This window comes from Salvelinus namaycush, unplaced genomic scaffold (genome assembly GCF_016432855.1).
Source record: "Salvelinus namaycush isolate Seneca unplaced genomic scaffold, SaNama_1.0 Scaffold424, whole genome shotgun sequence".
Classification (NCBI taxonomy): Eukaryota; Metazoa; Chordata; class Actinopteri; order Salmoniformes; family Salmonidae; genus Salvelinus; species Salvelinus namaycush.
Genome location: NW_024061114.1, coordinates 88902 through 103512, shown reverse-complemented (window position 1 = coordinate 103512; position 14611 = coordinate 88902). Strand labels below are relative to the sequence as shown.

General features: G+C 43.0%; 1 protein-coding gene across 1 annotated transcript in view; it reads right to left on the bottom strand.

Annotated features, from left to right (window-relative positions):
• LOC120041250 (cotranscriptional regulator FAM172A homolog) overlaps positions 1–14611 on the bottom strand; it is a gene marked incomplete at its 5' end in the record, with an annotated part of 104074 nt that overhangs the window by 60776 nt on the left and 28687 nt on the right. The window contains one exon of the mRNA XM_038986187.1: positions 5124–5243. Within this exon, the coding sequence (XP_038842115.1) occupies positions 5124–5243 (120 nt within the window). The remainder of the gene's footprint in view (positions 1–5123; positions 5244–14611) is intronic.

The window sequence follows — 14611 nt, the reverse complement described above, 5'->3', positions numbered from 1 at the left end:
GAGATACAGAGAGATACAGAGAGATACAGAGAGAGAGCGAGAGAGAGCGAGAGAGAGCGAGAGAGAGCGAGAGAGAGATGAACCAGGAGGAGATAAGAAAATGGACAGAGAGATAGGGTTAGTTTGACAGAGCAAAAGAGATGGAGGGAGATGGAAAGAAAGATGAAGGGAGGAGGGACGGACAGAGGGTGAATGCTAGTATTCTGTCTGACACGAAGCCATCCTCACTGCAGCAATCCTCTCCCATTCAAAGGTCTTTAGCTGCTCTTTGATCTAACTAGAATTAATCCATACACTATGAAGGGGGCAACATGCTAGTGAGCGCAGAGCAGGAGAAATGAACCACAGGCAGCTTGATGTGCTTGATCAGAAATGTGTTTATTAACAGCAAAGGGGAGAAATAATTAACCCCGAGACAGCTTGTTTTCTAGAGGTCTGCTAGCGTGTCAAACGGTTCATCCCGCAAGGCTCAGATCCCCCCTCCCTCTAGCCTCCACAAGGCTCACACCCCCCTCCCTCTAGCCTCCCACAAGGCTCACCCCCCCTCCCTCTAGTCTCCCATAAGGCTCACACCCCCCCTCCCTCTAGCCTCCCACAAGGCTCACCCCCCCGCTCCCTCTAGCCTCCCACAAGGCTCCCACAAGGCTCACACCCCCCCTCCCTCTAGCCTCCCACCCCCCTCCCTCTAGCCTCCCACAAGGCTCACACCCCCCCTCCCTCTAGCCTCCCACAAGGCTCACCCCCCCCCCCCCTCCCTCTAGCCTCCCACAAGGCTCCCACAAGGCTCACACCCCCCCTCCCTCTAGCCTCCCAGAAGGCTCACCCCCCCCCCCCCTAGCTTCCCACAAGGCTCACACCCCCCTCCCTCTAGCCTCCCACAAGGCTCACACCCCCCCTCCCTCTAGCCTCCCAGAAGGCTCACACCCCCCTCCCTCTAGCTTCCCACAAGGCTCACCCCCCCCTCCCTCTAGCCTCCCACAAGGCTCACCCCCCCCTCCCTCTAGACTCCCACAAGGCTTACCCCCCCCCCCCCCCTCCATCTAGCCTCCCACAAGGCTCACACCCCCCCTCCCCCTAGCCTCCTCCTAGCCTCCCCCAGACCACTTTCTTCTCAATTAGGTGGATGAATGTATCTGTGTAGTATGCATGTATGTATGTATGTGTATGCGTGCCTTCGGAAAGTATTCAGTCCCCTTGACTTTTTGTACATTTTGTTAGATTACAGTCTTATTCTAAAACTGATTAAATATAGTTTTTTCCTCATCAATCTACACACAATACCCCAAAATGACAAAGCAAAAACTGTTTTTTAGATTTATTTACTAATTTGTCTTTTTTTTTGTTGAAAAACTGAAATATCACATTTACATAAGTATTCAGACCCTTTACTCAGTACTTTGTTGAAGCACCTGAAGCAGTGATTACAACCTCGAGTCGTCTTAGGTATGACAACAAGCATTGGCACACCTGTATTTGGGGAGTTTCTCACATTCTTCTCTGCACATCCTCTCAAGCTCTGTCAGTTTGGATGGGGAGCGTTGCTGCACAGCTATTTTCAGGTCTCTCAAGAGATGTTCGATCGGGTTCAAGTCCAGACTCTGGCTGGGCCACTCAAGGACCTTCAGAGACTCCTCCCGAAGCCACTCCTGCGTTGTCTTGGCTGTGTGCTTAGGGTTGTTGTCCTGTTGGAAGGTGAACCATCGCCCCATTCTGAGGTCCTGAGCGCTCTGGAGCAGGTTTTCATCAAGGATCTTCTCTGCACTTTGCTTAGTTAAACTTGGCCTGGATCCTGACTAGTCTCCCAGTCCCTGCCGCTGATAAACATCTCCACAGCATGATGTTGCCACCACCATGCTGCACCGTAGGGATGGTGCCAGGTTTCCTCCAGACGTGACACTTGGCATTCAGGCCAAATAGTTTAATCTTGGTTTCATCAGACCAGAGAATCTTGTTTCTCATGGTCTGAGAGTCTTTAAGTGCCCTTTGGCAAACTCCAAGCGTGCTGTAATGTGCCTTTTACTGAGCAGTGGATTCCTTCTGGCCACTCTACCATAAAGGCCTGTTTGGTAGTGTGCTACAGAGATGGTTGTCCTTCTGGAAGGTTCTTCTGTCTCCACAGAGGAACTCTAGAGCTCTGTCAGAGCGTCCATCGAGTACTTGGTCACCTCCCTGACCAAGGCCCTTCTCCCCCGATTGCTCAGTTTGCAGGAATTTTTGGTACCCTTCCCCAGATCTGTGTCTTGACACAATCATGTCTCGGATCTCTACGGACAATTCCATCGAACTCATGGCTTGGTTTTTGCTCTGACATGCATTGTCAACTGTGGGACCTTATACAGACAGGAATGTGCCTTTCCAAATCATGTCCAATCAACTGAATTTACCACATGTAAACCAATAAAGTTGTAGAAACATCTCAAGGATGATCAATGGAAACAGGATGCACCTGAGCTCAATTTCAAGCCTCATAGCAAAGGGTCTGAATACTCGGTTTTGGCTTTGTCATTATGGGGTATTGTGTGTTGATGGCTGAGGATAATTTTTTTTTTAATCCATTTTAGATTGCGGTTGTAACGGAACAAAATTTGGAAAAGGTCAAGGGGTCTGAATACTTTCGTGAAGGCACTGTATGTGTGTGTGCACGTGTTTGTGCCCATGTCCATGTGTGTTGTGTGTGCACGTTTCCACACATTAAAGTGCATTTGTGAAGTAAAATTGTGGCTTAGTACTTTTACTGTATTGTGGCCCAGCACCACTGGCCCATGAAAGCCACAAGGCTCCTACATTGGAAATGGAGGAAGAGAAACCTGACCATTGCTTCCCATGAAGCTGGATCCTCGTGAGGAGCTGGAGGGGGCTACGGCTGTACTCCCCAGCCCATGTCAGTGCAGGTGGAGTGGGGCTGTCAGGGGGTAGCTTGGGGGGCTGAGGGAGGGCTGCCAGGCCTGGGGGTCTTGGTGGGATGGCTGAGCCCCCCAGCACCATGGATAGAGGGTGAGGGTTTGGGTGAGGGAGTTATGACACTGTCACAGGCCACAGACACATGGCACACGGTAGAGACCCAGGGGACAGGGAACAATGATACATTCAAATACACTCTCAAATGCTCTCACGCACAGACACGCTTGCAACACCACACACACACACACAAACACAGATCCTCTTCTTCCTCTGAGATGAAGTCCTATATATCTGTAGTATGGTTACATACAGGATCTAACTCACATAACAAGAACACCACATGAGGGAGAGAGAGAGAGACAGAGGAGAGAGACAAAGAGAGAGAGAGAGAAAGAGGGAAAGAGAGAAAGAAAGAGTGAGAGAAAGAAAGAAAGAAAGAAAGAAAGAAAGAAAGAAAGAAAGAAAGAAAGAAAGAAAGAAAGAAAGAGTGATGAGAGAGAGACCAAAGCAGAATCCTCGGCACACAGAGCCCAGGAGAGAATGGCTGTCACGGACAAAACACCACATGAATATTTAGCAGGCAAATTAAAATGACAAAATAAAAAAATAATAAAAAAATAGCAGGTTACAGGAGAAAAAAATGAGATATTCCTGGAATTAGCAGTGGGACAAGTGCCCACCCCACACCACCCACAACCTTCTTCAAAAGAAAAGCAGAGAGATGCTTTAAATAGTGTGGGTTCATGGAGAGTCTACCAGTAAATCCAACAGATCAAAGAACCACCATCACCACCAGGCTCCTGCACAAGCTGTCAGAGCAGAGAGACAGAGAGAGCTGTGTGAGCCTAGCGCACCCAGCCTAGCACATAGCCTAGCTATCTAAGCACTGCAGAGAAAGAGAGAGAGACAGAGAGAGCTGTGTGAGCCTAGCGCACCCAGCCTAGCACCTAGCCTAGCTATCTAAGCACTGCAGAGAGAGAGAGAGAGACAGAGAGAGCTGTGTGAGCCTAGCGCACCCAGCCTAGCACCTAGCCTAGCTATCTAAGCACTGCAGAGAGAGAGAGAGAGAGAGAGACAGAGAGAGCTGTGTGAGCCTAGCGCACCCAGCCTAGCACCTAGCCTAGCTATCTAAGCACGGCAGAGAAAGAGAGAGAGACAGAGCGAGCTGTGTGAGCCTAGCGCACCCAGCCTAGCACCTAGCCTAGCTATCTAAGCACTGCAGAGAGAGAGAGAGAGAGAGAGAGACAGAGAGAGCTGTGTGAGCCTAGCACACCCAGCCTAGCACATAGCCTAGCTATCTAAGCACTGCAGAGAGAGAGAGAGAGAGAGAGACAGAGAGAGCTGTGTGAGCCTAGCGCACCCAGCCTAGCACCTAGCCTAGCTATCTAAGCACTGCAGAGAGAGAGAGAGAGAGAGAGAGCGAGCTGTGTGAGCCTAGAGCACCCAGCCTAGCACCTAGCCTAGCTATCTAAGCACTGCAGAGAGAGAGAGAGAGCTGTGTGAGCCTAGCGCACCCAGCCTAGCACCTAGCCTAGCTATCTAAGCACTGCAGAGAGAGAGAGAGAGAGAGACAGAGAGAGATGTGTGAGCCTAGCTACCTAAGCACTGCAGAGAGTGAGAGAGAGAGCTGTGTGAGCCTAGCGCACCTAGCCTAGCACCTGCTACCTGAGCACTGCAGCTTAGTCTTAAGTAACACAGCAGACACAGAGCCTGCAGGCTGCCAATACTGAACACTGAGAGACCCAACACTGATTGATATATAGACCCTCAACACTACAGAAATAGGCTAGACTTTATTATAGACTCTCAATAGGAGAGACATCGCTTCAGTAGTGTACCCTGAGAAGCAATAAAAATCTATTTTTCCTGGAAGTTATAGTATATTCAACCCTCTCCCCTTCCCTTTCTCCTCACTCCACTCCTCTTCCAACTACATGTTCCACATCTTCCCTCTGCAGCATGGTTTAATAGAGCCCTTTTTCTTTCTCTCCCCCTCTCTCTGTGTTGATGTGCGGAGGAGAGGAAGAGGATTGTGCTCTAGAACAGGGATGAACTGGCTGGTTAACAGCCAGCAGCACTTTATCGAAGAAACCAAACATTATTTATTTGTAATAATTCCTCCACGTTTCACACTGTATCACACTGGCTGACTGTCCCAGAGGTGGTTGGCTAGAGGGGCGATGCGGGAGAGACAAGACCAGAGGAGGAAAACAACCACTCACCAGCTCCACCAATGACAAGCCTCCGTAGCTGTGCGCCACAATGAAGACATTTCTGGCGGCGGCGTTGGACACAAAGTGGTCCCACACGTACAGCAAGTGTTCCTCGGGGGAGCCGTTTTCCTGTAACACAAGGACTTCACGTTACAGCGCCAAAACAAACAGAAAATACACAGGAGAAACAGAGAGAGGAAGATTGAAGAAGGGGTGAGAAATCAGAGGCAGACAAAAATAGACAGATGGATTTAAAGACTGATTTAATTAAGTGATAATGCCAGAGAAGCAGGTGTTTGGAGGATATATTGGCACGGGTGTTGTTAGGCCAGAGACGAAGTCCTCCAAAGACTGGCTTCGAGGGCATTATCACTTTCATACAACGGTTTACCAACATCTGCAAATAATGATTGACATATTTTCATTAAAAACATTTTTATTAATTCATTCATACTATTTCATATAGTCACGACACAAATCTAGGGTTGTCAGAGACGCAACCCAGTCATTCAGTCTTTTGTTCTGTATCTATTGATGCGACCCAGTTGTTCGTTCTAAATGTTTTATTGACATCCTGGCTGGCAGCGTTCTTATGCGTTGCTTGCTAGCTAGCCAACTACGGCTAAATTGCAGTAACGTCAAGAAGCGCAGCCAGAATAAGAGCAAAGTAGCTGCATTTGCTTAAGCTGTTGTCTAGTGACATTTATTTAGATACATCCATAACAACGAGCTAATGAGGCACGATTTCGCCTGGCGTAAATAATGTGCTCTCTCGTCAGGACACTGTTGTTCAGAGGAGCTAGCCAACAACACAACTCACACAATCACTTCAAACTGAAGCTGGAAAAACTGCAAATTAGCTGCGTTTCATTTGACCTTTTTCAAATTAATTTTCTTAGTATATATCCATAAAAATGATGCCAGCTGATTCGTGATTTCGACTGGCTGAGAAACGCTGCCTGCCTGTCTGTCTCGTCCCGAAACGTTCATTAATATGGGACAGCTGGAGATAGAATTTGAATATTGAAACAATGTTGCAAATGTCAGAGAGACAGACAGCAAGGTTTACACAAATCTCCGCTGTTGAAAACTAAACAGTCTAAAAGAAATGTGAAATAATGTCTCAATGCTTTTTACAGTGTAGATCTACTTTATAAAATACCTGGCTGGGCTGATAGGACAGTGGATTGCGCAGTCAAATGGAACAGAGTAAATAGGCATTTTAATGTCAAAGATTTAGCCGGTGGCACCTTGTCGAAAAGACACCGGCTGGAAGGTAGCTTTAACCAATCAGCATCTAGGATTAGACCCACCTGTTGTATAGAGAAACTAAATATGAGAGACATAAAGAGAGAAAGGGAGAGTGAAACTAACAGAAATGGTTCTGCCACAGTAAGCATGAAGGCCTATATATTCCAGGGACAGTGAAAAAATGAAACTGCTGATGGCAGAGGGTGATTTTTAGAAATACTGAGTGCTCACTGGATCAATAGGTCTTGCATATTGCAAATGTCCTAAATGTAAAACTCAATAGGCTATGTGACGTAACGTTTAAATCTTAATTTGTACCTTGCTGCAGGATCGATGGAGCTCCTGCATGGCGCCAAACCCCCCTTAGGTAGGCGTATTTTAAACCAAACGCCAACACACACAAAGTATATGCATGAACAATGGTGAATCAAATCACACACACGCACTCGCACAAATCAGATGAGATTCAACACATCTGACCATAAAGTCCACACACGTGGGTTGTGTTCTAACGGAGCATCACTAAGTGCAAGTGTTTGTGCCGTGCTCCATCTTCAGCAGGCAAATAAATACCCTTTCTGTCATTTGGTGAAACCACTCCAAAGACATTTGAGAGCAAAAACAGTCTGGTTAGCTGACAGAGGGGGTAAATGGTAACAAAGCTTCATGCGCACTTAGCCTAAATGTCTGGGGCGGTTGTTTTACACTGTGCTGTGACTGACGGATTTAGTGGCTTATCTGAGGCAATGGCTGTTTGTTTCATAAAGGTCAGGGGAAAATGCTGTGCTATTTCACTGAAGACACAGCTTACACCCACTCACACCCAAGCATTGAGTATTGAAAACAGACAAAATACTTTTCAATATAGTTGTTGATAGGCTGTTGTTATTGTGCTGGAGCGATCACGTGTGTGTATGTGTGCGTGCGTGTGCGTGTGCATGTGCATGTGTGTGGCGGTACAGTAAATAAACCTCATGGCTTGTTTTTTATTTTTTTAACTAAAATCCCCTACGCAAAAATGTATGGTGAAAAAACGATTGGAATCATTTCCGTTTTTAAATTTTTTATATACAGTACCATTCAAAAGTTTGGACACGACTACTCATTTGTGGCTCTACACAGAATTATGAAGCTGGTTGAGAGAATGCCAAGACTGTGCAAAGCTGTCATCAAGGCAAAGGGTGGCTACTTTGAAGCATCTCAAATACAAAATATATTTTGATTTGTTTAACCTGTTTGGGCTGCAGGGGGCGTATTGAGTAGCCAGATAAAATGTGCCCATTTCAAACGGCCTCGTACTCAATTCTTGCTCGTACAATATGCATATTATTATTACTATTGGATAGAAAACACTCTCTAGTTTCTAAAACCGTTTGAATTATTTCTCTGAGTGAAACAGAAGTCATTCTGCAGCACACTTCCTGACCAGGAAGTGGAATGTCTGAAACCGAGGCTCTCTTCTACTCCCTGCCTATACATGGGCATGATACGTAAGAGTCTACGTGCACTTCATACACCTTCCCCTGGGTGTCAAGAGGCGGTGAGAGAAGAAATGTTGTGTTTATCTTGGTCTGAGGTGGAATAACAGCTCTTTGTATGACGTGACCGTCCATTTTCTGTTTTCTGGAGCGCGCGAAAGGGACATGGATTTGCCTTCTGTTTAGCTGTCGTTATGGACGACTAATATCTCCGGCTATGATTTTATTTGATACATGTGACCATATCATCGTAAAGTATGTTTTTTCAATATAGTTTCATCAGATTATTGAAAATTTTTCGGGAGTTTTGCCGTGTTCCGTTCTCTTCCGTTTGTTGACTTGGAGAGCTTTGTGCCACTTGGCAAGTGTGCGTGCTAAATCGAGAGGGAAAATGAACGTTCTGAATCCAAACAACGACTGTTCTTGACAAAGGACACCTTGTCCAACATTCTGACGGAAGATCACCAAAAGTAAGAAACATTTTATGATGCTAATTCATATATCTGTCGTGCATGTGAATTAGTCATGGGCGCCCAACTTTGGGGTACTCAGCTATACCGAAGCTGGATGTCGTAATGAAGTTATTTTTTAGAATTCTAACACTGCGATTTCATTAAGAACTAATGGATCTATCATTTCCTATACAACATGTATTTTTTACTTATGTTTATGAATAGCTATTTGGTCAGAATATGTGTGTCAGAAAACGTGTCAGAAAAATATCATTGCTGTTTAGACGTTGTGGGAAAAAGATGCTACGTTAGCACAATGTGTAACCACTGATTTCAGCTCTAAATATGCACATTTTCGAACAAAACATAAGTGTATGTATAACCTGATGTTATAGGACTGTCATCTGATGAAGAAAATCAAGGTTAGTCAAAAATTATATATCTTTTACTGGTTTGTTACGATCGCTAACTTTTGCTAATGGGAAATTGCTTGTGTTTTTGGCTATTGTGGTACGCTAATATAACGCTCTATTGTGTTTTCGCTGTAAAACACTTGATAAATCGGAAATATTGTCTGGAATCACAAGATGCCTGTCTTTCAATTGCTGTACACTATGTATTTTTCAGAAATGTTTTATGATGAGTAATTAGGTATTTGACGTTGGTGTCTGTAAATATTATGGCTGCTTTCGGTGCAATTTCTGATTGTAGCTGCAATGTAAACTATGATTTATACCTGAAATATGCAAATTTTTCTAACAAAACATATGCTATACAATAAATATGTTATCAGACTGTCATCTGATGAAGTTGTTTCTTGGTTAGTGGCTATTTATATCTTTATTTGGTCGAATTTGTGATAGCTACTGATGGAGTAAAAAACTGTTGGAGTAAAAAAAGTGGTGTCTTTTGCTAACGTGGTTAGCTAATAGATTTACATATTGTGTCTTCCCTGTAAAACATTTTAAAAATCGGACATGTTGGCTGGATTCACAAGATGTGTACCTTTCATATGCTGTATTGGACTTGTTAATGTGTGAAAGTTAAATATTTAAAAAAATATATATTTTGAATTTCGCGCCCTGCACTTTGAGCTGGCTGTTGTCATAAGTGTACCGACGTCGGGCTGCAGCCATAAGAAGTTAACACTTTTTTGGTTACTAGATGATTCCACATGTATTATTTCATAGTTTTGATGTCTTCACTATTATTGTACAATTATAAAGAACCCCGCTTGAATGAGTAGGTGTGTCCAAACTTTTGACTGGTACTGCATAAAACATTCTATTGGTTGCAAGAATTTTGGATAATAATTTAAATACAAAAACTCTATGTTTTGAATCTGGTGTCGTTTTGTGTAACAGTTCATAAACCATGTACCATGGAATGCATACATCGAAAATCTCTTCCCAACTACTTTGCAATCTATATGGCAAAATGTTTTGGTCCTTAAATGAAAGTAGTCAACTTTTTATTTTGTTTAACCAATTTAGTTTTTTAAAGCACGGCCGACAGAGAAGTTCCTTACTTGCTCCCCTTTCCACTTGCCTTTTTGCGGTAATTCTGCAATTAGTTGGTTGTAATTTTGTGTAGAGCAGACGTTTCCATATATTTTTGTTAGCTGCATGTGTGACATAACTCCACCAGTCCTATTTATGATATCATTTACAAATATTATACCGTTTTTTATTTTGTTTTCCCACCAAAAAAGTATGTTTTATCAAATAGTACATTTGCGTTCAACCATAATATTTGTTGTATTATGTGTTCTGTCTTTTCTGGTGGACTAAACTGAAATTGCAACCAACTTTACACGGCTTTTTAAAAAATAGCGATATTTTGGAATTTTCAGATAACCAAAAGTGAAAGGTTGTAATCTGAATAAAGGGAAAAAGGCCATTCCTGAACATGGCGTTAGACATTCTTATTAATCTGCTAGATAAACCAGTTAGGATTTAAGTATAAACTCTTGGCTTGTTTATGTTTGCTGTTGTAACTATATAAGGAGGGAGGGTGGTTGTGTTCAGAGCCAGACTCTACGGAGGGTGATGCAACGGTGGGTAACACTGCGCCCTTCCCCACCCTGATCACCATGGGGGGAGGGGCGTGTGTGTGTTGGGGTGGGGGCAGAGTCAGCTGTCTGAAGGCCTGTGACAACAAGTCCTTTGAAGTCCTCCTCTCCTTCGCTGAGTCACCATTCATCTACAAGGGCTCTGTTTCATAATCCCTCCCTCCCTCACTCCTCAAACTACACCTCCTGTTCTCTCTCTCTTCACATGACCTTCCCTACTGAGGCTTGATAGGTGGTCATCAGGACTTACACACATGACCTTAATATCCCTCATATCTAAAACATATTTTATTTGTGTAATAGCCTATTCAGTGGCAATGAAGGAACAGAGTCGAGTTGAGTCAAATATAATAGACTTAAAAAATGTATTAAATGTAATTGAGAAGTAGACATTGGTTTGAAGCTAAACATTAAGAACATTTACATGGGCACCGCGATGCCTACTCAACCAAGGATTTCCAGAACACAGCTTTGACCTACTACAGTAGCTATGTTGGTCTACTGTACTTCAAACAATGTGTACGCAGGTTGACTAGGATGCAAAACATCTCAAACAGCCTAATTCATATTCTTAGAGGAGGTTCTCCCACAACAATGTGATTTATACTGCATACAAGTTAAAGTATTGGATTCGTCACACACTACACTAATCCCATTACACTACCATTTCAAACTTTTTTTAGCCCTCCTGCTGTGTTCCGGTCGAATTAGACCGATGTACAAGTTCTCTCTGAAAAAATGTTGTTAATTTAATCTGATTGTCATAAGGTTCCATGACATTGTACACATAGGGCATCTGAACACACAAAATACATTTAGGGGATTTTATTTAACTTTTGTACACCTGTAGTGTTCCCGGTCATTAGAAATGAATGGGTGAGACTACAATTAGTGTATAAAATTGAGTTCAGTCACATGCCCATTCATCAGATGGACACACTTCCTCTCCCAGACCCCCACATGCATGTGTGTTTGAGCGCCCGCCCGCACGCACGCACGCCCATTTTCTGGATCAAACGCGCCAAATAAATGGACATTTTGGATATATATCGACGGAATTAATCGAACAAAAATACCATTTGTGGTGTTTATGGGACATATTGGAGTGCCAACAACAGAAGCTCATCAAAGGTAAGGCATGATTTATATTTTTATTTCTGCGTTTTGTGTCGCGCCTGCAGGGTTGAAATATGCTTCTCTACCTTTGTTTACTATTGTGCTATCCTCAGATAATAGCATCGTTTGCTTTCGCCGAAAGCCTATTTGAATTCTGACATGTTGGCTGGATTCACAACCAGTGTAGCTTTAATTTGGTATCTTTCATGTGTGATTTAATGAAAGTTTGATTTTTATAGTAATTTTCATAGTAATTAATTTGAATTTGGCGCTCTGTATTTTCTCTGGCTTTTTGCCAAGTGAGACAGTAGCGTCCCGCCTAAACTCAGATTTTTGGATATAAATATGAACTTTACCGAACAAAATACATACATGTATTGTGTAACATGAAGTCCTATCAGTGTCATCTGATGAAGATCATCAAAGGTTAGTGATTAATTTTATATCTATTTCTGATTTTTGTTACTCCTCTCTTTGGCTGGAAAAATGGCTGTGTTTTTCTGTGGCTATGTACTGACCTAACATAATCGTTTGGTGTGCTTTCGCCGTAAATCCTTTTTGAAATCAGACATGTTGGCTGGATTCACAACAAGTGTAGCTTTAATTTGGTGTCTTTCATGTGTGATTTCACGAAAGTTTGATTTTTATAGTAATATATTTGAATTTGGCGCTCTGCATTTTTACTGGCTTTTGGCCAAGTTAAACTTTGACACAAAGTAGTCTGTGATAAATAGCACAATATGTTTCATCTGAGCATTTGTTTAGTCAAAATAATCCATACATTATGCTTTGTTTCCTCAAAAACGAGTTGTATGAGCTCAGGTCAATAGCAAATAGAAGTTCAAAACTTGTAATGTTCACAAGAACTTAAGTTGATAAAAATATCTAACACAACATTAGGTGATAATTTATGTATTATTATGGATTTATAATCAGCTATAATGGGGCGGTCATTTTGGATCGGGAACACAGAATAAATTAACATGAAACAAACACAACAGGAGGGTTAATTATATGAAAGCAAGCTTTGCTTTTATACTTTCTCAGCTACAGTTTGTGTTGTGTCCTGTCTGACAGTGAAATGTGGCTAGCTCTTACCATAGTTTGGACTATGGAGTAAGTAGCTAGCTAGCTATTGTTGCAAAAGCCCATTGCATGGTAGCAGAGGGACAATAAACCCAACGTTTGGTGTTGTTTTTGATGTAGCTAGCTAACTAGTTATGTTGTGTAGACAAACATAGGATTGGCATTTGGATGTGACTAACTTTAGCTAGCATATGTGTCGAGGTCAGCTGTTGTCGTCTGGCTCTAGCTAGCTAGCTAGGTAACGGCTGAAATAATTTGTGCAAAAACATTCCATAACCAAATATAGCTAGCTACCATTCTTTGCCTGGTTGTTAGCTAACTGTTAGCTAGCTTTTAGACGGCTGGTGTTAGCTAGCTTCTGGACAAGCAATCTAACACTAGCTAGGTAATGTTAGCTAGCTAGTTAGCTAGCTAGTTAGCTAGCTAGTTAACCAAAATATATGTTTGCATTTATTGATTAACAAAAGGTGTAATGGTTCCGTACTCATTATTTTTTTTTCACTGCATCAGGGATACTGTACACAGACGTTTAGGCATTGTAGCCTTCTTCAGTGTGTAGGTTAATTGATTAACCTCAGCCGAGCAACCAAGTTGTTCAACTCGTCTGCGCATCGGCTGAAAAATAAGTTAGCATTGTCATTAATGCTACAAAAAGTTAGCACATCGTTGGTTCTTAATGGTAAGAAATGGGCAAGTGAAAACAAATTACACATTTAATAAAAACGGTTGCACCTGTAAACTTAGTTAAACCATCACATTTTAAGTCTAATGGTCACTATATGGATGTTAAATTCTTGTTTTACGCCGACATCTAGAATACTCTGAAAACTCAATAGTTAACGACCCTGTTAAAAATATGGTTTGTGGTTCTCACTAACGGCCGAATGCCCCCACAATAATTGAATAGACAGACAAGAGCATCAAGGTCTTTAAATGGCTAGGTGCTGTGTATGAAGGACTGCTCTGTGTGGCTCTAGCTAATCTGAAGTAATTTGTGTACAAACCTTTCATAACCAAATATAGCTAGCTACCTTTCTTTACCTCTTCGTTAGCTGTGTGTTCTGTGAGGTTCAGTTTCAGCATGCCACAGTATACAGTAGCTCAGATTTTTTTTAATGCTAGCATCGGACAGCACCGGCTTAATCGTCATGACAACCAGGTAGCGTCTTCCCCTTATCACCCGAGCACAGAATCCCGACACCTGGCCCCAACACCCACCCACCTCCTCTATTTGACGACCTGGCCCAATAGCACTTTGCATTATCTAAACAGCATTTGCATATTGAGGTAATTATTTCCCAGGGTTAATTAGCTCTTGTGAAGCGGGCCACCCTCAGAGACTAGCTTCCTGTTACACGCCTGCCAACTTAGTTCTTTCTTACTTTTCCTTTTTCCCCCTCTGGTCATCCAATGTGTGTGCCAGGTCTGACATTCCCTACTGCTCACCTGTTGCCAGCATCTTCAAGTGATGACTGTCACTGGTGTTTTGAAGTGCATGTGTATGAGTGCGGATTGATTGTGGCACTGTTGACAGTAGCCAACAGTGAATAGCGTATAGACAGTTTGCCCTCTCTCTTGAATAGGGTCCTCTCAGGCTTCCAGTGAGCTGTCCACACAGGTTACCATATACCCAACACTCCAAGATTGAAAAATCTGTACATTTATATTGCTTATCTTACTTTTTGAGTGAATGATTCTTTGATTTGCATTAATTCATCGCCCTGTATTGATCAGCTAGACTGGACCAGTATCTCTATAGCAAGACTCTGGAGGAGTAAAAAATAGATCAAAAGAGTGATGGAGGAGAGGGAGAGAGAAAGGGAGACAGAGTGTAGTGTTAAATGATTATCTCAGATCTAGCTAGCTGGGCAGGTTGACAGCTCCTCTCTCTCTCTCTCTGCTGGTGGCAGTAATCAGCGAGGAACACTGGGCTGATATAGCGTCTCTCTCTCTCTGCACTCAGACACACACAGTCTCCCTTGTGTATAGTGTCACTCCAACCTAGTCCTCACTAACCAGTCAGACAAAGATCAGACAACTCGA